At 48.8% G+C, this 25,883-nt stretch overlaps 9 protein-coding genes across 9 annotated transcripts; 3 read left to right on the top strand and 6 right to left on the bottom strand.

The window, feature by feature from the left end:
* Nucleotides 1-338: 338 nt before the first annotated feature.
* Nucleotides 339-3,239, bottom strand: N7529_004900 (GTPase-activating protein RGD2; the record flags this gene model as incomplete). Its single annotated transcript, XM_057240427.1, has 6 exons — nucleotides 339-1,360; nucleotides 1,412-1,597; nucleotides 1,651-1,746; nucleotides 1,796-2,528; nucleotides 2,585-2,947; nucleotides 3,009-3,239. 6 exons carry the CDS (start codon nucleotides 3,237-3,239, stop codon nucleotides 339-341), a joined length of 2,631 nt encoding a protein of 876 aa, XP_057099722.1.
* A 1,124-nt stretch (nucleotides 3,240-4,363) lies between these two features.
* N7529_004901 (amino acid permease GAP1) lies at nucleotides 4,364-6,225 on the bottom strand (the record flags this gene model as incomplete). Its single annotated transcript, XM_057240428.1, has 3 exons — nucleotides 4,364-5,426; nucleotides 5,480-5,897; nucleotides 5,952-6,225. The coding sequence occupies 3 exons, from the start codon at nucleotides 6,223-6,225 to the stop codon at nucleotides 4,364-4,366; spliced, it is 1,755 nt and encodes a 584-aa protein (XP_057099723.1).
* Nucleotides 6,226-10,124: 3,899 nt separating this feature from the next.
* N7529_004902 (RNA-binding protein LSM5) lies at nucleotides 10,125-10,724 on the bottom strand (the record flags this gene model as incomplete). The annotated part of the gene is made up of 5 exons (XM_057240429.1): nucleotides 10,125-10,163; nucleotides 10,216-10,279; nucleotides 10,461-10,488; nucleotides 10,545-10,583; nucleotides 10,643-10,724. 5 exons carry the CDS (start codon nucleotides 10,722-10,724, stop codon nucleotides 10,125-10,127), a joined length of 252 nt encoding a protein of 83 aa, XP_057099724.1.
* A 424-nt stretch (nucleotides 10,725-11,148) lies between these two features.
* On the top strand, nucleotides 11,149-15,777 carry N7529_004903 (3'-5' exonuclease; the record flags this gene model as incomplete). The annotated part of the gene is made up of 3 exons (XM_057240430.1): nucleotides 11,149-11,270; nucleotides 11,330-15,540; nucleotides 15,608-15,777. The coding sequence occupies 3 exons, from the start codon at nucleotides 11,149-11,151 to the stop codon at nucleotides 15,775-15,777; spliced, it is 4,503 nt and encodes a 1,500-aa protein (XP_057099725.1).
* Nucleotides 15,778-16,235: 458 nt separating this feature from the next.
* Nucleotides 16,236-17,363, bottom strand: pex10 (ubiquitin-protein ligase peroxin 10; the record flags this gene model as incomplete). Its single annotated transcript, XM_057240431.1, has 1 exon — nucleotides 16,236-17,363. The coding sequence occupies one exon, from the start codon at nucleotides 17,361-17,363 to the stop codon at nucleotides 16,236-16,238; it is 1,128 nt and encodes a 375-aa protein (XP_057099726.1).
* An 820-nt stretch (nucleotides 17,364-18,183) lies between these two features.
* On the top strand, nucleotides 18,184-19,658 carry N7529_004905 (EXS domain-containing protein; the record flags this gene model as incomplete). The annotated part of the gene is made up of 5 exons (XM_057240432.1): nucleotides 18,184-18,268; nucleotides 18,325-18,374; nucleotides 18,439-19,124; nucleotides 19,173-19,489; nucleotides 19,585-19,658. The coding sequence occupies 5 exons, from the start codon at nucleotides 18,184-18,186 to the stop codon at nucleotides 19,656-19,658; spliced, it is 1,212 nt and encodes a 403-aa protein (XP_057099727.1).
* Nucleotides 19,659-20,932: 1,274 nt separating this feature from the next.
* N7529_004906 (putative cyclopropane-fatty-acyl-phospholipid synthase) lies at nucleotides 20,933-22,619 on the bottom strand (the record flags this gene model as incomplete). Its single annotated transcript, XM_057240433.1, has 3 exons — nucleotides 20,933-21,891; nucleotides 21,955-22,441; nucleotides 22,512-22,619. The coding sequence occupies 3 exons, from the start codon at nucleotides 22,617-22,619 to the stop codon at nucleotides 20,933-20,935; spliced, it is 1,554 nt and encodes a 517-aa protein (XP_057099728.1).
* Nucleotides 22,620-23,199: 580 nt separating this feature from the next.
* N7529_004907 (uncharacterized protein) lies at nucleotides 23,200-24,564 on the bottom strand (the record flags this gene model as incomplete). Its single annotated transcript, XM_057240434.1, has 3 exons — nucleotides 23,200-23,978; nucleotides 24,042-24,266; nucleotides 24,345-24,564. 3 exons carry the CDS (start codon nucleotides 24,562-24,564, stop codon nucleotides 23,200-23,202), a joined length of 1,224 nt encoding a protein of 407 aa, XP_057099729.1.
* A 450-nt stretch (nucleotides 24,565-25,014) lies between these two features.
* Nucleotides 25,015-25,678, top strand: N7529_004908 (tropomyosin; the record flags this gene model as incomplete). Its single annotated transcript, XM_057240435.1, has 3 exons — nucleotides 25,015-25,032; nucleotides 25,156-25,460; nucleotides 25,516-25,678. 3 exons carry the CDS (start codon nucleotides 25,015-25,017, stop codon nucleotides 25,676-25,678), a joined length of 486 nt encoding a protein of 161 aa, XP_057099730.1.
* Nucleotides 25,679-25,883: the final 205 nt, after the last annotated feature.

The raw sequence follows: 25,883 nt of genomic DNA on the forward strand, positions 1-25,883 counted from the left end.
GCATAAGGAAACGTGAGAGAAAAGAAGCAAGAAAGAGACAGGTAGGACAGAAGTGATGTAAACAACCCCTTCTACAGGTAGCAGAAAGGAGAGGGTATGTATGCATACATGCGCTCGAAAGAGGCACGAAAGTAAAAAGAGGTTCAAAAGGGTAAAAAAAACAAAAAAAAGCTGAAGTTCACGCAATTCCAAGGGTCGTCTCCGCCATATTCAGGGAGCAGGATGGACCTATCGAGAGTATGCTTTTATACATGTTCCCGAAACCCGACACTGCTCCCATGTGTTCTATACAAAGGTTTCTCAATGTGTCACGTATTGAAGCATCATGGTATTGCCATTTAGTCATCCATGGGCTTGTCTTCCAGAGTGACTCTGTTAGGCTCGCTTTCGGCAATACTGCTTCGGTTGCTATCCGTACCAGCGGCGCCGACAGCCTGACCGGTAGGGAAATTGGACAGGCTACCAAGGCCTGGCTTGCGGCCGCTGTATCGAGCCGAAGAGCGAGACATGGAATTGCGCTTCTCAAACTCGGCGGATGCGGCGGCGGGTGTTGGGGTGGGAGTTGGAGAGCCGTCGGAAGCAGTTTCGGGCAGATCGGAAATCGGAGGTGGGCTGGGAGAGCCGGAGTGACCGCTAATGCTGGCAGCGGTTGAGGCAGGGGAGTCGGTAGAAACACCGTTGTTTGTTGGCTCGGCAACTTGGGGGTTCACGCTATTGGCGTGAACAGATGCAGAAGCAGGTGCGGACTCGTTGGTTGGCACGTCTAGACTAGTGCCGCGAACAGCTCTGCGGTCTGACGAGGTGTTGACATTGATTGGGAACCGGCCCATCTCGGATGCGCCACTAGAGCGGTCACGTCGATGCCTTGTTCGGGCGGCAGGGCTGGTAGCACGGCTGCGGTTGACAATAGCTCGCTGGCGTGCCTCCATCGCCGCACGTCGGTTGCTCTCGTCCGTGCTGATGGATCGCGCGCGAGATTGTTGGGTGGAGTTATTAAGCCCGAGTGCACTCGATTGGCGCTTGAGCTCACCAAATATGGCATCCTTATGGGCGAACAGGTCGCGGATCAGTCGGTAGCTGTGACGCTCGTTCATGGTCAAACTGCTCTCGAAGCGAGGGCGGAGAATACAAGGGGAGAAGGCCTGCGCCAGCGAAGTGATGTATTCTTCGTCGGCCGAGGTCAAATCAATCAGGCGTGTGAAGTGGGTCATAATTGCATCAAGCGTAGCGATATTCACGAGACGGAGTTGTCCAAGGGTGCTCTGCAGAACCTTGATCCGTCCTTCTTCGGTAGTCTCGTGGGCAGTTGTGGAGTAAATTGTCTTGATGATTTCGTAAACTTGCGAAGAAACAAGGGAGTCTGTTCGGTGATTAGCTTAATTTATAAGTCAAAATGACTGGCAAAACAAACCTGGCAACTCAAGCAGGTACAATCTCAGAACGCTTGCAATAACGGGAATTTCAAACTGAGGCAACAACTCGTTATAGTCGGCCTTGCTGTTGTTCAAAACGTAACGAAGCTTATGGGTGCGGCTTAGATCGACTTCGGTGAGCCAGATCATTCGCCGTGTCTCGTCACCTTCGAGTTCAGGGTAGCCTATGAAAACCTTTTAGCATCAATGAATCCAGCTAGGCACAAGCATATCTTACGGTTATCGAGGTAGGTTAGAATGGTGGTAATCAAAATTGGCACACGTTTGCGGTCAACACGGGCTCTGGCCTCCAGATCGACACCGAAATTTTGTTCTGAACAAGTTAGCACCATTTCTTATAAGAGTATTAAATAGCGCTTTACCTTCAACGGAGCCGTAGTAGTTTTCGTATGCTTGAATCCTTGGCACAAATCCACCAGTGCGGTAATTCTCAAGCAGATATCTCAAGTCACCAAGAGGTTGAATTGTCTCCTGGTACAACATCATATGGTCCACCGTGCTCTGCAAGTTGGGAATGACGTTACTGATCGCGCCAGAGAAGTCAAGAACAACAGCCTTGATGGCCTTGAGGCGGTCTAGCTCGCACTGCTCCATGTACTTGAGCTGGGTGATAACTTCTTCTTCCAGACGGCAGCGAATTTGGTCAAGCTTGCGCACTGCAACCTTGTACCGTTCATCCGCTTCCATTGCCTCTCTCCGGAGCTTCTCTGATGGTGTTTCGTTCGGGTAAGGGTTGTTGAGAGGATTCCAGCCAGACAGTATTTCGGAGACAGACGCAATAGGAGATTCGTTACCGCTGCCATCCTCACTGGATGCCACCGAGGTAACACGCATGAGAGGCTTCTTCTTCTCGGGGATGCCAGTGATCTGGAAAACTTTGGAGCGCCATTGGTAGTTCATCTTGGAGCTGTTGGCGAAGACGTTGCCCATATTGCCAACCAGGCGGAGAAGACCGTTGTCTACCATGTCCTGGCCGATCCTCTCCACTTGAGCGAGATTCTCGGCTTCCATATATTTCTGAATGTATTGTGCAATATCCGCACCGGTAGAAACGTTCAGGTAGGTACCGATGATAGGAACCTTTGCCTCTCCGAGCTTAATGTGGTCAAGCATATGAGAAAGAAGCTTCTTTAAGTGATCCGGGGGAAGACCCGCTCGCCCAGCTCGATGGGATCCTCATCCGGGTCCTCCTCAGCAGGAAGAACAATCTTCGGTGTAGGCTTGACCTTCGGGCTTGACTCGGGGTCCTGGAAGGCAAGTTTGTTCTCCTCCTCCAGGTCCTCTACGACACGGCACTTGTTGAAATAAGTACTGCGCAGCTTGCGGACCAATTCAGCTTGCTTGGTGTGTTCTTTGATGCGGGTCTGGAGGAGATCATGCGAGTACTGGACACGCATCTCATGCTGGTCGCCCCAGCGCCGAAAGGGAGCCACCACCAATTCACGGATGTTGTTGGAGATCTTCTGGTGGTTTCTAGATGCCTCGACCATCTCGGTACGGATTCCTTCATAAGCCTGCAGTGAGGTTCGCGCATTAGTTCTGTCATTTTGGTCTCGTTTAAATTCTTGAACTAACCTTCCTGACACTTGCACCATCGTCCTTGCCGAATCCCACCGCTGTCATCCGATCCACGCTCGGGGCAATATCTCCCATGCGGAGTCCATAAATCTCTTCCGCATCTGCACGCATGGAGGCAATGGTAAGGATCTGCCTGTTCTCCACCACTCCCTGCTGCAGTTTCCCGTACAGCACTCCCAGCCCGCTGGCATAGTCGGGGGTCCAGAACGAATCTGAGAAACCGGGCATTATGGCGGATAAGCGACTGCTTCAGACCGCTGAGCAGAGATACGTGATCGGAGGAAAAAGGGCAAGCGATCCGGGGTCTATCACTGGCGAGTTCGTAAATTTGTACGTTCGGAAGATAATGGGAAGTTGTTGGGCGGAGATAGGGCGCAAGCGAGAGTCAATCGGAGCGAATGCTTCAGCCACTGAGGCTCTTCTGGGTTTGCTAGGGGACCGGTGACACCGAAAGCAAATCAGTTGGAGTGTTGAACAAGTCAATCTCCAATTTTTATGATAGATGACAGCACGCAGAGATCGAGAAACCGATGAAGGGACGATCGCTTTGGAATGCGAGACAGAGCATAGGCTACTAAGCGCCGGGGTGAAAGGAATCTGCACAAATGAGCGAAAGCTGCAGCCAAGGTAATCGCGATGCGACAGGCAATACAAGCGAAAAGAAATGAGAGACAAATAAAGCTAGAATCGGAGTGCTGAAGATGTTGACGGATTTCCAGATCGCAAGCCTCGTCATGTGGCTCGTAATATTACGGTTATGTGACCATCAGGCACTTGTAGAACCCGAATACGTTGGTAATTTCCAGGTACCGTGGCGCCTTTGTCTCCACAAAACTTTGGATGCGAATCCACTTGGGCACAGTCTTTCCCTCTATTTTTGGGGTTGAAAATTACACCGTTATTGCAAATCTTTAGTTTTCGGTATTTTTGGGCTAGAGACATGGAAAAAGGGGGAGAGAGGCCTTTGTAAATGTTGTTTGCAATAAATAAAAGTCACTATAGATATCACAAAGCATTAGTATTGGATACAGGCATGTAGAAATCATCATTTCTCATGCAATATTGTGATACATATCATATTGCCCCTGGAGCCGTTGATCCTAGGTTCTTGGATTCAACGCTCCCCACAACCTTGAAGCATGCCAAGCCTAGAGGCTCGAGATTAAGATCGACACGATCTAGGTCTATATATACATATACACGGACGGAACATATTAAACGGTTCAATATTCGTGTGATATTCATATAAATATTATGGTATCGTTATTCTCCAAAGCAAACGGTTCATGTTGACCACGAATAAATGAGATGTACAGGAGGTGTGGCCATCTAGAACAAAAATAATAAAAACATTAGCAGAAGAACTTGTACGCTTTCTTCCACTTAGGCCATTGCTTCTGCTCAGCCCGTTCCTGCTCAATCAGGTGCTGGATGTCAAGTTCCCGACGACCGGTGGTCAAATCCACCTCGGAAGTGCGAACAAATTTGGTCTTGTACCAGAGCTTATAAGGGATGTAGAAAGCAATGATCACAGGTGCGGCCAAGTAGACCGAGAAGAAGTTGTACACCAACTCCCTGGTGGTCATCTCGGCATATCCAACAGGAGCGAAACCAACCCAGAACTGGGCAATCAACACAAGGATGTTGAAAATCAAACCGATCCAGGAGCCAATGACACCGGGCTGGGAGCGGAAAGCCAGCTCATCCAAGCTGTGACCCTGCTGTTTCCAAGCTTTGCGGAACAGAATGTGGGCACCGCACACGGAGCCCCAAGTGAAGATAGAGGACAGACCGGAGATAGCCATCATCCATGCGAAAGCAGTAGTCTGCTTATCGGAGGCGGCGAGATAGCAAAGCAAACCAAGGGCGGAGGCGACGATAATGGCAGGCAGGGGACGACCCTTGCGATCGATGTATGCCAAGAACTTTGGGGCTTGGCCTTGCTCGGCGAGAGCAGCAAGAGTACGCGAGGAACCGTAGACGGAGGAGTTTCCGACGGAAAGGACTGCAATCATAATGACAACGTTCATGATCGAGGGCAGGACCTTGATACCGGCGTTTTCGATGGCGATGACGAATGGAGAGGCCTTGGCGTCGGCAGAGGAAGATCCGCTGACCAGTTTTGGGTTGTCGTACCTGACCAAGAGACCGACGAGGGTGAGGGAAACGATGTAGAAGAGGGCGATACGCCAGAAGACTTGCTTCACGGCAGTAGGGAGAGACTTGCGAGGGTTGGAGGTCTCAGCGGCAGCAAGACCGACAAGCTCGGTTCCAGCGAAGGCGAAGGCGGCGTTGACGAAGACACTGCACAGACCCTTGAAACCGTTGTTGAAGGCACCTGGGTTATACCAGTAAGCGGCACCGATGTAACCACCCTCGGGGCCACCACCGCAGTTGATGATGATTCCAAGAATACTAATCAAGTCAGCCGCGCACTCAACTGATAGGAAGAGGACGTTGTTACTCACATGAAACCAATAACGGCAGTGACTTTGATAATAGAGAAGACGAATTCCGCTTCACCGTATCCTCGGACACCGAACATGTTGATAGAAACGATCAAAATCCAGAAGATAGTCACCCAGGCAGCGTTGGAAACGCCTGGACTCCAATAATCGACCGTGATTGACGCAGCGACAATTTCCAAAGGCAAGACAATGAGCCACTGAAGCGCATAGTTCCATCCCATGGCGAAACCCCAGGCAGGATCCACGAAACGAGTAGAGTAATGGGCGAAGGAACCGGCAACGGGGAAGAGTACGGCCATTTCACCTAGGGCATGAACTGTGCAGTAGAGCATGCAGCCGATCAAAACATAAGCAATCAAAACCGAGGCTGGACCACCAGCAGCCAAAACAGATCCGGAACCGACGAAGAGACCGGTACCTAGAATGTATTAGTCAGACAAACTTGAAAGACACGCAGACTGTGCATGCATACCGATAGAACCACCGATAGCAATCATCTGCAGATGACGGCCCTTTAAACGACGTTGTAGCGGGGAATGGGCAGTGTTGTGCGCAGCAGTCTCGACATCGAAGCCTTCACCACCTGCTCCTCTCTGGGCTGAAATAACATGATTGGGATCTCTCTTGAAACTGTCCCAGATTCGCTGACCCATGCCAGCTTTGGTTGCACTCGAGTCACCATATGCAGGTGGAGCATCCGCGCCAGTCTGGACGGTATGCTCATCAAACTTCTTCTTCTCCTCCATGGCGAGTTGATGAATCTAATCTCTTTGTTATAGCAAAAGGGAAGGAAACCGGTGAAGAGTAGATAGGATTCAATCGATTCAAATAGACCGAAAGAATCGTGATCTAAAAGAAAGCAAAGATGTTTGACCGGTTTGGAAGGGGCGGGAGTATAAGAATGGGGGGAGGGGAGGGCGAGGGTTTAAATATGACCCAGTCCTAATTCAGATAATCGAATATTTTACTTTCCTTGTCATATAATAATATAATAATCAGAGAAGGCCAAATCTATCTGAACTTAATGCGCTTGGGCCAACTAGACTTTCCCACTAAGTGCATTCAGAATGCAATCAAATCTTCTGATAACCTTGGCACGGTCTAGGTAACGCCCCGCCGAGAGCCCCGAGTGAAGGCAAATTACCCTCCTTTTATTGTTAGGCTTATTTAAATCTTATTTAATTCCTAGCTTTTATCTCAGCCTACCGAGTAGTTACTTATACCTACTTACATATGTACATATGTAGGCATGTATGATTCATTACACAATATGCGGGAGACTCGGTCTGCAAACGGTCGTATAACCCGGGCTCATGTTTCAGCTTTCATCTACGGAGTAATGGTTCTCAGATTCCCAAGATAAAGAGAGATAATTAGGGCGAAGGAAGAGTGGGGCCGCGCCCCGACTGGTATCTCTGTTTCCTCGCGTGATTTAGCCTGTCACAACGGGACGATCTCACCCCAGTTGTGTCTATTTACTACATATATGTTATTTGTATTCGTATGTTGTACACTTTACCATTGCTGACTCGTCTTACATCCTGCAACATACCTAATTAGCCAACGCGGAAATGAGATAATACAAGTTCAACTTGATAGAACCTAAACTACCTTCTGTTCAGAGAGAAAAAGCCAAAGTTGTTAACATCCCAAGACGGCAGGGATCTAGATACACTAAACCCAATTAGGATCTCTCCGCACTTGATAAAGTTGATAGTCGATCTTTACCCAATTGGATTTGCCTCGGGAGATAAGGATCATTCCTCTTTTGAATCCTTACAAGTACCTAGGTACCTATATCTTTTAAAAATAAAATAGAAAAGAAAATGCCTCATATCGTGATACTATTCGTCTTTTCAATATGCATGCAATATCCAGGAACAATAATAGTACTGTAGACACGTTGGATTCTTCTAGAGTTCCATGGGTAAGCACATGCATTCATTACCTTTGGATGGAGGCCTAAGTGATACCTACTCTCACCCCCTTACTTGGTATGGTCTTCCCGACGGAATCCGTTCCTGTGGCATGCACCCCGGGGCTACACGAGGAATATGCGTGAAATGCCATATGGTTCTGAGGTTGCCCCACTGAGGCTGGTTCGCAATTGACTTTCTGGTGGCCTCGGTACAGACTCTTGGCCCGGCATGGCATGAGTATGAAAGGGAGAAATATCATGGAATTGCCATCGGGTTCGCCGCTGGGCATGTCTAGGCCAGGTAAGGGATTTTGGGCTCCCAGATGGCACCATGGAACCCTGCGCTTAGGCACTTTGAGGCGATTCTATTCGCGTGTGAGTTCGCTAGCCCGTGGCGGTCTGCCACTGATATGCATGGAAGCACGGGAGAAGCACACCCGGGCGCCAACAGGATGTGTTGATTCCTTTGTAGGGGATCCCATCATGTGGTGTTCATCAGATATAGCTGTAATGATTGGTTTGGATTCGGCGCTTTAATCAAGATGCTCGTATCCTCGCTGGGCAACTTGCAGGTCATTTCAATCCGCGACCTCTGGTAGGTCCAAGATTGTACCCTCGCACCTAGGGTCCACGAATAGAGTTTCAGAGACAGCCATCGACCATACCCGGGCTTGAGGATCCCGGTCGAAGAAAATATGAATCACATTTGACCGGTCCTCCAGATCCCATGTCAACTGGCTGACACTTCCTCTGGAAGCTCTTTGGGAGCGAATCGAAAATGGTAACGTGCGCTTTCTTATCTTGCAGTATCTCTGTATCCACTCAGCATTATCTACATCCTGGACCACCTTGCCAAGAGAGCTTTTTTTATTCAAGAATAGTGAGACATACCGTGGCTCACATCCTGGTTAGATAGTATGGGGCGAGAAAGGGACAAATCCTCGGCGTGGAGTTTCGAACAGTTGATGCTTGTATACCAGCCACACAAAGCCTCCATAAATTGATGGCGCTCAGTGGCGGGCTCCTACTGGCCACGCTCCCGCAACAGATAGCCACGGTAACATCGGGTTGTATTGGCAATGTGTTCGGCTGACCTTTGCCTCTAAAAGGGAAACAAGGCCGACTCAAAGAGTAGCGGCAGCGCCCGGTTTACGTATGCCTGTAATTTATCGCTTAGAAACCCCCATAATCCCAGATGTAGCAAAAAGAAAGTTGGCACTGCTTTTTTGTCTTTTTGGGTTCCACGGTTAAATTTTAGTGAATTTTAATATTCTTTCCCCGCAAATTGGCCTCCCAAACATCAACATTTGAAAATACAAAAGGAACACTTACGGAGTAAAGCCTTGGTTTCAAAATTCCAACCCACACACGATGCGCAACTAATATTCCGCCACTTCCCGTGCAGAGTAACCCGCCTTACAAGCTTATTTCTCTTTATCTCTTTTTCCGCTCTACATTCTGTATTGGCGTATTCGTGGTTTATGCCAAGTCGGAGCTCCCCATTCAGGACCGTGAGGCTCTTGGTATTTCTTTTGTCTCACTCCAAGACCGAGCTAGATATCAGCTCGTCTCAAATTGCTCGAAAATAAACTAACCGAAACAAGAAGGATCCAATATAAACCTGGAGTCGACTTTAGGTGAGTATAAATTGCGGGGGTGATTTTCTGTTAGGTAACAGTTTCCACATAGTCGACTTGGAGTCTGGGGAAGACGGAACACTAATGATTATCAATTACCCCAGAATATCAAGTAAATTTTGGACCATGCCTATTCAACATCCATCGCTATCCGTTGGCATATCATGGCGCATCCCATGCCTGGAGACTATTATCACCCTGGTACTTTGTGCCCACCCCAAAGAAGGCTGCCACTTTATTTTACTTCAGATTGGCTCTTGGGAGTCTCCATCATCTCCGTGGGCTGATTACATTGGCTACAGTTATTGTTCGATTCTGTCTTCCGTCGTACATATGCAAAGGTAGACTTTCACTAGCACCGGGCCAGTGTAGGTTTGATCTAGGCGCTATAGACCGGAGAATTTATCGCAGATGGGGTACATGATCAACTTGTATATTGTCGTTTGATATCGATCGCTGAGCTTGTGTCAATCACCCAAGTTTTATGCGGCCCAGAGGAGCTATGAGGTAATCTAGAGTTTTTTTTTTTTTCCTGCGCCACGACATTGAGGGAAAAATGCGTATGAATCATGATTGAGCATCGAAGCGCACGTGTATCGAGCCCTGGGTTACCAGGGACCCATTGACCCATCAAAGCTTTACAATATCCGGCTGTAAACCGTAAATAGCGTGCGGTAACCGGGGCTACCCGTTGATAACCTGGTGTTAATCAGAGGCAGCTTACCTACATGCAGGTGCGGGGTGGAAGCTTATTTGTGGCCTGTAGTCTTTGATGGAGACCTGGGATGGTGGTCCTTGCAGTCCTGCTTGGTCTCTCTTGATGGAGTTTGAAGTTGGCCCTTGGAGTCAGGGGGAAGTATCAAAGAGCTGACGGTGCGAAGGGCAGTGCATTGTAAATAATTGTCCAGTTCTTTGGCCATGGATGACAACCATCTCCCCTCTGATCTACAGGTTCCTGAGACTAGAAGGCAGCTTACGCAGACGACCGGCGTGGAAGTTCATCAATTCAACGATTTTGTTCTATCTCGTTGCATTTGGTATCATTAATACACAGAGGTTTCTTTTCATCACTGCAAATTTGGTATCTCGATCATGAGCTTGCCACGGGACCTTCGCCACCAGGGATCAACTGTTCTGAGAGTTATTTGGGCACAAATACATTCAAGGTGGGCTAAACATACCATGCAAATGTTGTTTCCGTTCAGAAGGAGCTTGGGGAGCTTGATCTGGGCACCAGTGTAGTCGCTAAGACAAATTAGTATAGGAAAACGAGTAACTTTTCGGCATATTTGCCGATAGGGTATTCAATGGAGAGCTAGCAGCATTGTGCAGAAACTGCCCGGGGGTGTAGAAAGCAAAGCTAGAAAGCAAGTTTGACCACGAAGTGATAAGGCTATTGCAAAAAGAAAAACATCAAATCACATACAATTCTGTCACATCTTCCATGACCATGTCTAGAGCCAAGATCAGTGCCTAGTAAAACCACAGGTGCTCGCACAGGGATACTCACTGACGTAGTCATCGAAACCGAGCAAGGTTCCGGAGAATTCTTTACAAGTGTCAGTAGTCAATCTGAGCCGTGAATTAGAGCATTCAACTGGGGCTGACCTTTATCACCCTTCATGACAACCCAAATCCGGGAGCCGACACACTTATCAATGAGTTCTATCAAATGAGTTGGCGGGGTCATGGCTTTTTTTAGGTAATTAGGCACAAACCAAGAGGGAGAAGCTGGGAAGCCATGATATTGGGAAGCAATGTACACGACTGAGCGAGTGTGAATTTGATCAATAACTTTCTGAACTGTAAAAAACGAAGATGATCAATCAAATCGTGTGGGCAAGATTGATATAGAAAAGGACGTGATCGTTTGTCGCTCGGTACTTGTGATGATCCGCCCCGGTCCACTAGGCTAAATATGGGTTAGTGGCAACCTCAAAGTTGATTTCCGCGTTTGAAGCTCCGCGGCATATGGTATCCCGTCTCTAGTTATTCTCTTGATTTGCTTTTATTTCACAGGTCTATGGCGAGATGAATGCTTGTTCCACATCAATTGAAGCTTGATCAATTCTTTCGCAAGCATTCAAGCTAGACCACTATGCTTGTCACGCAGTATGCCAACGCGGCCAAACCTTTCAGCAAGTCGGAAGACCCGATCTTCGATTGCAAACCTCAGCGACCATCTTGGTAGATCCTTCTCTCATGGGTTGATCCGATGGGGGGTCTGTGAATGGCGGTGAGCATATCCTGTCCATTCTCTGTGCTTTTGGTGGCGGTATTCTAACAAAATTCCAGTGACGCCGTCTCTCCGAAACTCCGATATCGAAATGTGCGAAGTCCGCGCCCTTACTACACCCTTTCTGTGACCTCACAACATAAGCGGGCATTTTCTAATGCTTCCCATCAGAGGGGTATATGGGATGAAGACGACGAGGTTCCAGAGCCGGCCCCGACCAAACGAAGTGGACGCCCACTCCAACCAACCCAGCCAGTCCGCGCTCGCCCTACCACCCATCGGCATATAGGTGGCTTGCTCCGATCAAGGTTTGAGACAAAGCACTTGGCTGAAAATTACGCAATCCTTAACAAACGGTTCAATTCGCTGCCTTTGTTCAGCCATTTTGTCGAGCTTTTTATTCAATTAAAGTACAAAAATGTCGATGATCTTCTTTCTGAATGCGAACTAGATCGTCTACGCTATGAACTTGAACATCAAGCTCTCTCGTCATCGTTCAAGAACCAAGTTACTGCACTGATCTCACGAATTACAAACCGTGTCCTTGAAGCGGAAGAGATCACTCAGTTGTGTGTATCCGAGTTGAAAAGCCTTTCAAACTCCATGGAGCAGCGTAGGGATTATGTGATTGCACGCAATACTAATAGAATCTTCGAAGCGAATGTGGTCACCCAAGAATGTGTGGCTGAGTGGGAAACCCTGTCATTCTCTATACTAAAACGTATCGCCACTGTGGTTTCACAAAACACAGATCGAGTTTCCCAGGCAGAGAGGATAACACAAAGTTACATTGCTGAAGTAACCCATTTGTCGTCCTCCATGCTAGGATTGGAGCGCATTCAAGCTGCTGTCTCAAAGGCAGAAAAGAGCAATAAAACAATCGATCATGATTTCTGCGCTACTGTTTTTACTCAAACCTCAAAATGGACACAAGAGCTGGAACAATTAGAGGAGACTATCCAGGGTTGGCAACGCGACCTTCGCGTTTCTAAAAGCACAATGTTGGAGCCCCTAGTCAATATATCTGAGATATCAATCCGCCGGCTGCGAAAGACTCTCAGAGATGGGTTTCTGCGACCCCGGAAAACCGCGAGAAAGCACATAGATGATATTATTCGTCGATACGAGGAATTCCAAACCATCTACGAAGAATTACAACTCAAAAGTTCGATAGTGCGCCGCAACCAGTTCGTCAAAATGTTATGCGCACACCTGGAGCAAAGTGAGAACTTGAGCTTAGAGGATAGATTGGCTTTTCGCAACTTCATTACAACCTTCGATGATGATAGTTCGGAATTTGGACAGGCGGCTCATATGTGGCGTTCAGCGTGGCGCGAAAGTTGGAGGCTCGACAATAATCTTCAAGAAAGTCAATTCTGGAACCTGAAAGATTTCACCTCCTCCTTTCCCACAGAAGACCCTACTCACATCCTGACCAACTACGCACTGAGCGCTTTCGATCCAGATATACCTCGGATTTTGGAAAACAACGCAATCGAATTTTCCGATCAGCTCCAACAAAAATACAATTCTCTCTGGAAGTTCGCAGGGGCACGCAGTCCTGAGTTACACATTTATTGGCGGCAGTTGGATGTTATTGCGCCAATACAGCTTGTTGACCTCTTAACATGGCGCCTTTCCTGCGATGTATGGTATCTTTACATCAGTCTCCGTGGTGAGTGTGGAAGACTGTGGGCTTGGATTCCCACAGACGAGATGGTATACATCGCCCAACGCGTACGAACGTGGTCGAACCAATTCCAAGCTCATCGCAGCGACTTGCGAGCGCTTCATAATCAATTCATCGATCTGAATTGGTTGCGCCTTCAATCGGAAAGCAAACTGCACTCAATGAAAGAACCGGTCCATCTGTCTGGAAGATTTGAGATCATCAATCCACTAAGCCAAGATCCTTCTCGTTTCGCGCAATGGACTGAGCAGATGGCTCGCTATGCTGGGGAGGCTTATATCTACCAATGCGTCGGCCGAGTTAAGCCATTGTTTTGGGAAACGCTCTACGACAAACTCGAGGCAATTGACACAACCCCATCGTTGGCCTTAAGACTTCATTCTTCAATGACGCCCAAGCCAATGTTCATTAAATCCATTCGTGATAAGCACGAAAGATACCCCCGGATACACCATCATAATAATACTTCTCACATATCCCAGAGGTCGATCCTACCTCGACCCTTTTCGAAAAATATATTGACTGTCTGGCTTGAATCCAAACTCAATCCGCCCTCTAGCCAGGGCGGTGATCAAGCTGCCAATGAATTGTCTCCAGGCCTGAGAATGGAACTCGAAGCTCGCATTATCCCAATAAAGCTCAAAAGTGACTGGCTGGAGTTCAAAAATCTTGCAATATTGGAATGGCGGTCTTGGGCCAAACAGCACGGCAGCAAACCCACAACTGGTCCATCTCTTCAACACCCGGAGGACCTGCCAAAAGAGTTTTTAAAGAAATTCTTGAGCCATCCTAAGGTGAACAGGGAGGATCTCAGCGCAATCCATCTAACTAATCCAATAAGCGCAGCAAAGGGAGCACAGCTCGCGTTTGACTCATTCCACAAACCAGACACACGGCTGGCCCTCGAGAAAAAATTCGGACCACCCCCAGCTCCTGTCCCCATCGAAAAAAATCCGCAATTCCCCTTGTTTGAACGTAACACACACGGATTATGGACCAACGACAGATCAGATTCAAGACACTTACCTGTCCTCACACAAGATGTGTTCAACGACTGGCAAAATTTCCAGCACCTCACATGGAGATCATGGGGCCTACCCGGGGGTCTACTCACGAAAAAGTCGCAAAGGATGCTCAAAGAAAGACAAATCAAGGATATTATGTGTGACTGGGTCAAGAGACAACAACCACTGTACGAAGCAAACTCAAGTGCCATCCAGGGTACCCAAAGGGAAAATCACGATTCACTCAAGTGCTCAAAGGTTGGATCAAAACATCCGCTGGCTGAGCCAACAGTCAATCAAGGCAGTCAAGAAGATAGCCCGCTCATTTACGGGCCATCACCTAGCCCCTCTGATGAACCGACTAAAAGGTGCATAACGGATTCCGAGTTCAAAAACGTGCATGATGATCGTTTCCATTCCATGACTACACGGAAGACACTCATGCCTCACGAAATGGCTCAACTAGTGCAGCTCGTTGTGAATTCCGATGCTAAACCCACGGATATCTCGCCAACTCAAATGGGAATGCATTCAATTGTGGACGCTGGTTCTCAGGCAGTCGCAAAAAGTCCACTGACCCCTGATCAGGTTTTCAAGAAGCTATTTTCAGTTCCAAAGCGCCAGGACGCATCACAGATTCGCAATAACCTGCCAGGCGTCAGGCCTCAAAGTGGGTCACACCACAAGGCCCAAATGGGACGACCACCACGCATATGGAAAAGCGGCTCAGTCTCGGCAGGAAAGAGGCCGCAAAATCCCTCTGCCGCCGTCATCTTTGGCCACGAGCCACGAAACCTGAATGGGCGTGAATATAGCACAATTGCAAGCTCTGACCGCGTGAGCTGCCAACAAACCCGTGATGTGAGCGACGTGTCCCTTTCTGACCAGTCACTCGGAGATGACATGTCTCCAGTCACATCTACCAATCCCCGGTCGGTTGAGGAGAGTGTTTCGACAGATGAATCGATTTCTTCTACGGACGCTGATTCCAGTGCAAATGCCTCTGCATCGCCTCTGTTCTGGAGTCATAGTTCGCAACAAGGCCCCAATGGCCAGAAGCTCGTTGTTCATTATTGCCGGACGCTTCGAAGTACTGAAGATACTATTCCCTACTTTCTTGGAAGCAAGGTCATTGGGTTTGACATGGAGTGGAAATCATCGGCCTCCAGCTGGGACAGTATCCAGAACAATGTCTCGCTGATTCAAATTGCGAACGAGGAGCGCATTGCCCTTTTCCATATTGCACTTTTCAAGCCCGCACGTACTCTGGACGATTTGGTTTCTCCGTCCTTGAAACGCTTGATCGAGTCTCCTGACGTCACAAAAGTTGGGGTTGCAATCAAGGCGGACTGCACGCGGTTGCGGAAATTTCTCGGTATAGATGCGCAGGCTACTTTCGAGCTTAGCCACTTGTTCAAGCTGGTCAAGCACGGTAAGGACAACCCGAAATTGGTGAATAAGAGAGGTGTCAACCTGAGCGACCAGGTGGAGGAACATTTTGGTCTCCCTCTTGATAAGAGTGAAGATGTCAGATGTGGTGACTGGACTCGACCCTTGACCTACCGAAAAGTTCAATGTGAGTGGTGACATGCAGACAAAGCCTTCCAAGCCAATACTAAACTGATCTTTGTCTGTTCTTATAGATGCTGCTACAGATCCGTATGCTTGCATTCGTCTCTTCAATGCCATGGAGGCCAAGAGACTGGCTATGGACCCAACACCGCCTCGTCCGGTGCATGCTGAACTCAATCAACCCATTGTTCTTCCACTTAGACAAGCGGTTGGTCGTGTGCAAAAAGACAAACCAGCTTGATCTTGTACATACAGATATTCGTATATCTAGTTGTTTCTACGATACTCCTCTCTGCTTTGCAAAAGTTCTGGCGTAGTTACAATGCGAGCATATCTTTTATTCTTTTCATGGGACTTTGTGCTTTATATTTTCAAACGGCGTGCATTTGTATCGTTTAATTTATACTACTTGCTTTGTCTGGAAATATGTACATGGGTCGTGTTTTGGTGTTAAAAAAGGTATTTCTACATATGCACATACCATGAACATATTCGTACTAAGCGTTTAGATTAACCTGGGCAATAGAACTCAGAATCTTGGGCTACCATGTCATGGTCAAAATGAATGGGAAAACGGGGGTATATGTTTATCAAAAGTAAGTATATCAACAGCTATCGGCCGCACCAATGTCTTCGGACATATCCACAAGGAGAACGGCAGAGGCGGTGGCTACATTATTGACTCAGCCAGAAACACCGTTACCCTCTCAAAGGAAGTACTTTGGACAGTAAAACCTCCTGACGACAGAGAGGACACTCAGGCTTCTCACGAACCCAGTCTCGAACACAAATCCAACAAAAGACATGGCCACAGGTTGTAACACTGGGATCTTTAAACATCTCCAAACAAAGCGTACACTTCCGCTGCTGACCCTCAGGGATCCACGAGACAGCACCAGGGTCCTCCTCGAGATCATAAAGAGGCATAGAAGCAGGGAGCAGCGGAATAGCTGACGGGTTCTGGATCGAAGCAATCACAATTCCCTTTGAAGAAGATTCGCCTGCATCCGCAGACTTATCATCTTCCTCGATCATACTAGCGCCTAGCTTTCGAGCATGCAGGAATCCCTGCACCGCAATCTGCAGCACCATCAACACGCCCAGCACCTCGTATCCGATGCGCTGCTCATTGTCATCAATCTTCTTGGTGAAGACATAGCGCAAGCGCCAGAGCCGTTTAGAGAGATGATAGTACGAGCCCGTAAAGTAGAAAGTAGCAATGCTAAGGGCGTAAATAGGGGAGACAGATGTAATCGAGTCCAAATGTTCAAGGAGATACTGCTGAATTCGCAACTTTGTAAAGAACGGCCGCTTAGTCGGCATTGTTGAGAACTGGGGCTTATTGAGCAGGCCAGCCTGCTGAGCCGCACGGAATTGTTCACGCGCGATATTGCGCTCGAGCTTGTTGCGAATTCGCTGCCGCAGTGCCGGCAGGAGTCGCTGTAGTGTCCATGGTACAAGGATGCTGCTGAGGATGTAGCCCACACGTCGGCCTATGGAGGGTAATTGGAGAGTATCGTCTTCTAGTTGGACTAGGTCGCAGTATTCTTCGCCTAGGGTGCGATTACCGATGGCGGTTGTGAGAGAGAAGTAGAGGAGTTCGGTGATGTGTTTGATGGCGTCGGAATGGGTATGGGCGTATCGGGCGCCGCGGAGGGCTCGCACAATGCCTTGTGATTGTTGGATTAGGCTTCCTGTAAGGAAGGCATCTTTCTCGTGCGAGCGAATGACATCTGGAGAAGTTGCGAAAGGGTAGAAGTGTGAGGTGGATGTACTGAGGGCCGAGCTTGGGTTTGGGAGAGAGAAGTGGGAATCATCGTCCGCCATGATGAAGTTGAAATTGAAGCTCTTATGTGTTGGGTGTTATTGGGTTTGCATCCCGATGTCCAGACAATTCAGAGACACGATTCCCCAGCTTTGGAGATAACCCCGGAGTTGACATGATGGTAATGCCTCGGCTCTAGTCCCGTGACCGCCGAGCCGATGCCGGTATTGTGTCATGTGACTTGTCCGACACTATGACTAATAAATTACAACTACGTCACCTGATGCGGTTTCACGTGGAGAATATTACCATACCATTACTGAATATTACCATACGCCGCACCCGGCTCCACTATTGTCTGGTACTTCGGAGGTACCTTTCTGCATGATTTAAATGCGGGAGGCTTCCAGTGGCTGAAAAAGTACCCTCGGTACCGCGTGTGTATCCCCCTTTGTTTGATTGCTTCCAGGGTCTTGTTACAAGAGTATAAGTTGTAGAGTCAAAGAGAAAAGAATAACACAATTACTCATTATGATGGCATATGTTTTATACATTGTGGACATTCAATGTAACTAATAGTTATGATAGGCTCAAAAGGTTCTTACTATGTCGATCCAGTCAAAAAGATCTCCCCCCCCCTGAGATGTGCTTCTAATTATACCAAATCCGACCTGTGGAGTTCCAGACTCTTCACTAGTCCAGCGCGTACCCTCTCTCCGCTTATTAAAATTGCACTGAAAGCGGCTTCACGAAAAGTCTCAATTCACATCGGCTCACCCCTAGTCATTCTTTTGAAGGTCTTGTCATATCCCCACGGGGTCTTTGTTTTTTTACCCCCTCCAACTCTCAACTCCCTACACCCCTCTCCTGATCAATGGAATAATGGGTCCTGATCAACATGCTCAATTGGATCCCTTTGGGCTGATCTTCCCATTGCCCCTACGTATAGCTGCCATTTTGGTTGCTGGTATGTGACCCATTGTCGAGGGATTCAAGTATCAGGCATACTAACAAAGGAACCAGGTTTCTGGGGATGGGGTTTGAATCTTCAATACCTGGCGAGAGCCAACATTGTAAGTGACCACCCACGCGACCACACCACATTCGATAGATGCTCACCAGTCACTCAACAAACAGGACGTTCCGGCTCTCATAAAATATCCTGCCCGCACATCCTCTTCCCAACGCCCGCAGCATACCGCCGTCTATCGCCTGGCGACATGCTTCACCATCCCACTTGTCCTCTGGTTCGTTGTCTTTTGGCTAGCAACCCGCCGGTCTCCTGAGTTGGTAGAGCGACTGGATTGGATTCCGCAGTCGGTCTTTATTATCCTCCTCCTTATTCTAATCTGGCCCTTCAACCGTGCCTCCCGTTCCGGCCGAATTCGCTTCCTTTTGACCCTCAAGCGGATCAGTATTGGTGGCTTGGCGGAGTCTCAGGATGGCAAGTTTGGTGACATTCTGCTGGCAGATGCCCTGACTAGCTACGCCCGTGTCATTGGAGACCTCTACATTAGCTTCTGCATGTTCTTCACCGATGGCATCGCCGCCACGTCTAAGCCCAACCGGGCCTGCGGAAGCGAAATCGTCGTTCCGATCATCCTAGCTGTTCCCAGCTTGATCCGTCTTCGCCAGTGTTTGACTGAGTATGTGCGTGCGCGCCGGACGACCACGCGGAGAGAGACACAGAAGGGGAACCAGCACTTGGCCAACGCCCTCAAGTATGCGACTGCGTTCCCTGTCATTTGGATGTCCTCCAAAATGAGGAACTATAACCCTTTGGAATTCCGCGGGTATAGCGAAATGAGCATGATGCGTTTATTGTAAGATTAGAGCCCACCCCCATCCATGCCCACGCCTAACGCCTGCAGGTTCATATTCTCTTTCGTCAACTCCGCCTATTCATTCTGGTGGGATGTGGTCAAGGATTGGGACATGACGCTCTTCTCGCCTGAACGCCGCAATATCGACCATCCCTACGGACTCCGGCGATACCGCTACTTCCAATCTGACAGGATGTACCACTACGTCATCGTCGCGGACCTTGCGCTCCGATTTTCATGGCTCTGGCGCATTGTTCCAGGCTTTGGCTGGATCCCCGAAACAGAGAGCGGTCTCTGGATTCTCATGTTCCTAGAAGTCGCGCGACGCTGGATGTGGGTGTTCTACAGGACTGAAGCTGAATGGAGTAGGTTTTCCCCTCGCACTCATCCCTGATCCTAACGGTGTGACATGCACATCATTTTGGTTCTTGAAATATTAGCTTACGCCTTTGTGCAACAGTTCGGAACACACATGGCCCTGGTCCGGATGATGTCCTCCTTGGCGAATACAACCACAAGTTCGACGCCGACTAAACTTGCCCTCTCATCTTCGACCACATCTTCAAGCCACCAGGAGCGCGAATGAGACACAGATTTTTCCCGTTCACCATACAACGACATTTGAGTTTGCGGGCGTATGATTCATATGCTCTTTCACCAACTCCAGGTATCTAATGCTAGAGCAGCGATAGGTACAAGACCTCAGTCTGCTTTTCCTTTATTTTCGGCGTGTGGAACCATCCCATGTCCATGTACGCCTATTGTTTGTTTTTGGCCTTTACCCGTTGTGGTTAATTACCTCGATCATACTGATTTCCTAGACTCCTTGGATTGATTGAAGCGTGTGACATGCGTACGCGTATTCGGTGTGCTTTGTGAGCTCGACGTCTTGCGGCAAGCATGAATTTCCTTTTCAGTTCTTTCTGGTGACTGTCTCCCTTTCATTGTACCAAATATCCAGGGTCAACCTGGTCCCACGTCTGCATCTACTCTGCCCTTTTTTGTCTCATTCATTACATATACCACTTCTTCATTGGATCGCACTTTCTGGTCTTTTCTTTCATCTTTTCTCGGGGCTTGGTCACACAGTCTTGGGTGGCATGTATTATATGCTTGTTTTGGGATGTTGGTGGTTGGCCAACTATTATGATTGAAGACTTAATGTATGGTCTGTAGGCAAGCTCAGACGCTTCGCAGAGCATTTTAGATGCGCAATAAAAGCTGATTACCATAGGACTCTTGTCTTTGTTAGAGGATGCTTCTTTTCAATTACAAGCCTTGTTGCAACTGCATGTCTGTACACATTCATTTGCACACATGCATGGATTTAAAGGAAAGTCTAGGTTGGATAGATGACCATACAGATGAAGTCTGAAAGAGTAATTGCGGGATGTGTTCGTCTAAAGAAATAGTCCATTGACTTTTAAAAAAAAATAACATCACAGACAGACTCGTTGACTTCGTGCAAGCATCCTCTCCCAACAAGACGGTATGGGTAGATAGAACGAACACAACCGTAGATAAATCTTAGGAGATATCAAGGCGGACCAGCCAGACAAGCCGCTGACCTATCCATGTTCCTCTCCTAATCCACCATGTCTTTTCTTGCCTTTCCTGCTCATTCGTTCAGATTTCCCCTCGCCTCGCTTAATTTCATATTGCTCATGTCATACATGTAGTTTAACTTTTGATATGTTCACATTTGAACATCCACACATCAACATTATCGGAATAATATCAAGCTAGCCCCCCTGGGGGCTATAGACCCCCGGGAAAGCGGATGAGGGCCGAAATCATGCATGGAACCCTTACAGGTTCTTCTTGATGATGTGGGCCCTGGGGAGAGTGCCAGCGCGGTCGATAGCGTTCTGGCGAGCTCCGGTAAGGCCGTGCTGGGTGTTAATGCCTTCAACACGGTGAGTGGAGTTGATGTTCTTGACAAGGGTGAGCTGCCAGCAAGTGGCACCACCCTGGCGAGAGGTGATGGTGGAGGAGGCAAGGAAGTACTCCCAGATGCGGAACCAGCGCTTGCCGTACTTGGCCTCGACCTTGTCACGGTTGCCCATCCAGTTCCGGTACCAGCGCCAGAGGGTAGCAGAGTAGTGCACACCAATGGTGTCGACGGCCTTGATCTCAAAGCCGGCACCCTCGAGGCGATCCACAACAAAACCGAGAGGGGTACTGGCGTCGGCACCGGGGAAGATGTACTTGTTCATGAAAAGACCCCAGATGAGGTCCTCGTACTGCCAGGACTTGCGGAGACCAGCGATTTGCAGGAAGAAAGTACCATTGTCGTCGAGCATGTCGTAGACCTGAGACAAGAAAGAAGAGAAGTGGCGGACACCGACGTGCTCAGCCATCTCGAGACAAGTGATCTGTTGGTATCCACCATCGACACGGGGAGCATCGCGGTAGTCGGAGCAGATAATGCGACTCTGCTCCTCCTCAATACCAGCCTTACGGAGACCGTTGTTTCCCCAGGCAGTTTGGTTGCGACCAAGAGTGATACCAGTAACGTGAGCACCGTAGTGAGCCGATGCGTACTTAGCAAGGGTTCCCCAGCCACAGCCAAGGTCGAGAATCTTATCACCGGGCTTGACGCCAATCTTCTCGCACACAATAGCAAGCTTGTTGTCCTGGAGCTCCTCGAGAGTTTCTTCCTTGTTGATATCACTGATGATACCGGAGGTGTAGATCATGCGGGGACCCAGGAACCAAGCGTAGAAGTCGTCACCTCGGTCGTAGTGGTCACGGACCTGCTCCTCGTCTAGAGTTGAATTAGAAACTGTGTAACAAAAAACAGTAGACATATGAGATGAGACGTTCTTACCTTGAGAGCGAGTGTGCATCAGCATCTCGGGGATGAAACCAAACAGGAAGTGCTTGAAGAGGCTGGAGGTGAACTTGAAGTTGGCCCAGTCGTGACGGTACTCGAGAGCCTCCAGGGCATCGCCCTTGAAGTCAACCTCGCCGTTGAAGTACTTCTCGTAGAAGACAACCATGGGAATCTTGCTCTTTCCGCGGTAGGTAGCGCGGTCGTGCTCGCTGTGGAACTGCAGATAGTGCTCGACAGGAAGGCCACGGTACTTGGCCTTCTCGGTCTTGCGAGGAGAGATGGAGGAAGAGACAGCCCAGAAGGCAACCAAAACGGGGACACTGGTGAAGATAGCAAAGAAGATGGTGGTGTAGAAGCCTCCACCGACCTGGCGTGCCAGCCACCAGGGCACCAGGATGAACAGAGCAATCAGCAAGCCATTGGAGAAGCTGTCGCTGCCGGGTGAGTCGGCGGGAACCGGGGCATTCTTGATGGAGGGGTACTGGATTGGAAAAGCAAATTAGCACCTAAAATGACACTCGCCTCGCGGGTAGCTCTAGCTGTGGACTTACCAGGGTAGTGGGCACACCGCAATCGAAGTCAGGCTTGGTCTGCTCGGGGGCAGCCGGAGTCTGAATATACTCGAACTCCTCAGTGGAGTCCGGATGAATGGTCGTCATGGCGGCTAGGCGTCAATTGAGGGGAGTGGGAAAGAAAAGGAGAGGCCAGAGAGTAAATAAGAAGATATGGCAATTCTGGGGCGGTGTGGGCTAGAACAAGGTACCTATAATGTACCTGATTGGTACCTGTTGTCCCGTGCGTAGGTTAGCTGAGGACTTGGTACCCGCCAGGTACACCGAGTTTACGGGCATTTTCCTACGCTGACGTACCTTCACTACCTTGAAAAATACCTTAATTTAGTATTTTTGATCCTTTCTTGATTCCGTAGCTTTGATACAATATACAAACGAAGCTCTTCTCCATCTTTGTTAATCAATTGGACAGCAATGGAGCATAGTTCAAATCTGGTACTGCCTACGTGGTCCCTGACGGAAATGCATGTGCGACCTCGTCTGTGGCTTGGCGAGAGATCATCATAGTGGAGTGCGCCTGAAACAGTATGATCCGCGGTTGAAAAAGAATATCCAATTAAGATACAAATGGTCCCTTCATTTCCAAAACGCCCATTCGATTTGAACCTATGAATCAATATCTCTAATACCCATACTGTAACAAACTTGTAATTAACAGAACAATTCCTTACAAAGTGAGCTGGAAGTTATCGGCTTCTTCATCTTCCTCGAATGTCGGCAGTTGCTCTTCTGGCTCCTGGAAGCTCTCCTCTGGTGTGTCAAAGCATCCAGCAGCTTTGCAACGGGTCCACATTTCCGAGTCCAGCGGAGGCGGTCCGTACAACTGCATGTAGGTTTCAGGCGACAAGGCTTGGGAGGTCTGAGGCTTCTGGGCCTGGGCGGTCTTCTCCCGTAGATTCGCTGACACACTACGTCCTTTCGAATAGCCAACGGTTGTTCGCGAGTTGACCGAGGCAGCAGTGTTGCGCATAGAGGAGGGGTTGGATGGGGCCCTAGCGTGTCTCTTGGGAATAATCAGGGCCGATGCAGATGATGCAAGTGACGACACTCTGGGCTTTGGGGTTGAAACAACCCGGGGAGTCGTGGTTGCCAGAGAACCGGAAAGGGCTGCGGCAGCCTCACGAGATCGAAGCGTAGAGACACTGCGAGTGTGTCGTATGGTAGTAGGTCGCTTTGAGGGAAGAGCCTGCGGCTTGCGGGCCTTTACAGACTCACGCTCACCGCTGCTCTCAAATCCGACATCTTCGAGTTGCTTCAAGATCATATCATCCACCATCTTGTCGCATGCTGCTGAGTCCTCCTTGAATTTGCGCTGCTTCGCTGTAAGTCCATCGCTACCAACTTGTTGCTTGCCGTAAACACTCTCCAGGCCCAAAGCTCGATTCTTCGGTTGAAATTGCGGGAAAGTCGTGTCATACGTCACATCATCTGGAAGATCGGGGAGATCTGTAAATTGTCAGAATCATACACCTAGCCTGATAGCCCTTTTGGAGTATTTTGTTCGCGTACCTCTAGGCTTGGGTGGCATGTATTCAATGTCAGGTACATCATCCACAATAGCATCAGTATGAACCTTGAGTGGAGCTTGTTGCGTAATTGGAGCGGCTTTCCTGAGCTTTTGGGCTGTTGATTGTCTCCGGTTTGTCTTGATGGTTCCTCCGAAGGGAGCAGGCGTCTGGAGGTTCTTGGCTTTAGGGTTGTTCGTTTTCATGCCCAGTGGAGCGCGGTCCTTCACTATACAATCAATAAGCGTCAGTCAGATCCAAAAGCGATCCTCAAACTGGGGATTTTTTGTGGTGAAAGCTCTCATACCCATCGGCGTGACAAACGCATCTTTGCCCGGTTTTCCATTCTCCTGACGATTTCCATTGCCCTTCACAGTGCGATTTCCAAAAGCTAGCGGGTTATTCTCGTCGTTTCGCTTTCCTGGTGTCTTGGGTGCAAATTGCTTCAAGTTTTGGTTCAAGGGCTTAGCTGCCGCGGCGGTCTGGTGCGTGTTTACCAGGTTCTCCTGGTCGCGAAGAGCCAACATGGTGGCAAACTGAAGCTGTTTAGTTTCATATGCCTTATCAAAGAAATAAGTCGCGTCACTATCGAGGTTAGAGAGTGATAAAGAGACCGAATAGGTTCTAGATGCAAGTATTGTCGATTGGTTGCCCGTGGAGACGCGGCGATCTCAGGACTCTAATTGGTTGAGAGTCAGGAGGGGAGTTGTAATACACAAGTTACGCAGCTGGTACTCCGTACACACTAAGTACATGGTACTTCCCCTGTAGTGGAGCTTCTTCGAGCTCGGCTGGTACTGTCTACTTGTTCACTAGTCAGCCATTATTATTCCTCTCCTTCTCTCCCAAATCCTCTCCAAATCATCTTCCTCACATCCATCCACATTTGCCATCGGTTTCTCGCAGAGCGAAAGCCTCAACTGCTCTTTCTTTCACTCATACATATTTCCTCATTTATTCCCCTTTTCAATACCAAAATGGACAAGATCAAGGAGGTATGACCCCTGCCCGGCGGGGTAGCTTCACCTGTCACTCAAAATCACCTAACCCCTCATGCATACATGCATAATCTCCAACCATCCATCACTTGGTAACTATGCTAATTTATCGGTAAATAGCGCATGGTCGCCCTCCGTGCTGAGGCCGACGAGGCTCATGAGCTGGTTGACCAGCTGAAGGCTCAGGTCAAGACATTGGAACAGGAGAATCTGTCCAAGGAACAAGAAATTACATCCCTCAACCACCGCAATTCTCTCCTCGAAGAGGAGGTTGCGAATGCAGAGGCTGCCCTGAAGGAGGCCAAGGCCGCTGCTAGCCAGAGCCTCCAGCACGACACCCAGAACGAGGCCCTTCAGCGACGGGTGCAGCTCCTCGAAGAGGAAGCTGAAGAGAATGACAAGACTCTGCGGGAAACAAACGAGAAGTATGACTATACACTACTACTTCCAAGACTCGGTGCTGACATATTGCGAACTCAGGCTTCGCCAAACCGACATCAAGGCTGGCCACTACGAGCGGAAGGTGCAGGCACTCGAAGACCAGCAAGCCAAGCTGGAGACACGGTACGAGGATGCGATCACAGAACACAACAGGATCAAGAAGGAACTCGATGACCTCGCAAGCCAGATGGCCGACATCTAAGCTGGTTTAGACCAGCAAGGCGTGCAGGACATCGCTGTACACTGGGTTAAATACAAGCTTCATTCTCTGATTTGTCGTGTTTGTGTTTCTATGCTGCGACTGTAACTATTGCCTTTGCCCCAGTTTCACAAGCCAGATACAGCACTTCCATAGCAATACCTTTACTAAGCAATCCGCACTACGGTGTCTACTATTTCCTGCACTT

The sequence above is a fragment of the Penicillium soppii genome (genome assembly GCF_028829465.1).
Source record: "Penicillium soppii strain IBT 18220 chromosome Unknown utg000004l, whole genome shotgun sequence".
Classification (NCBI taxonomy): Eukaryota; Fungi; Ascomycota; class Eurotiomycetes; order Eurotiales; family Aspergillaceae; genus Penicillium; species Penicillium soppii.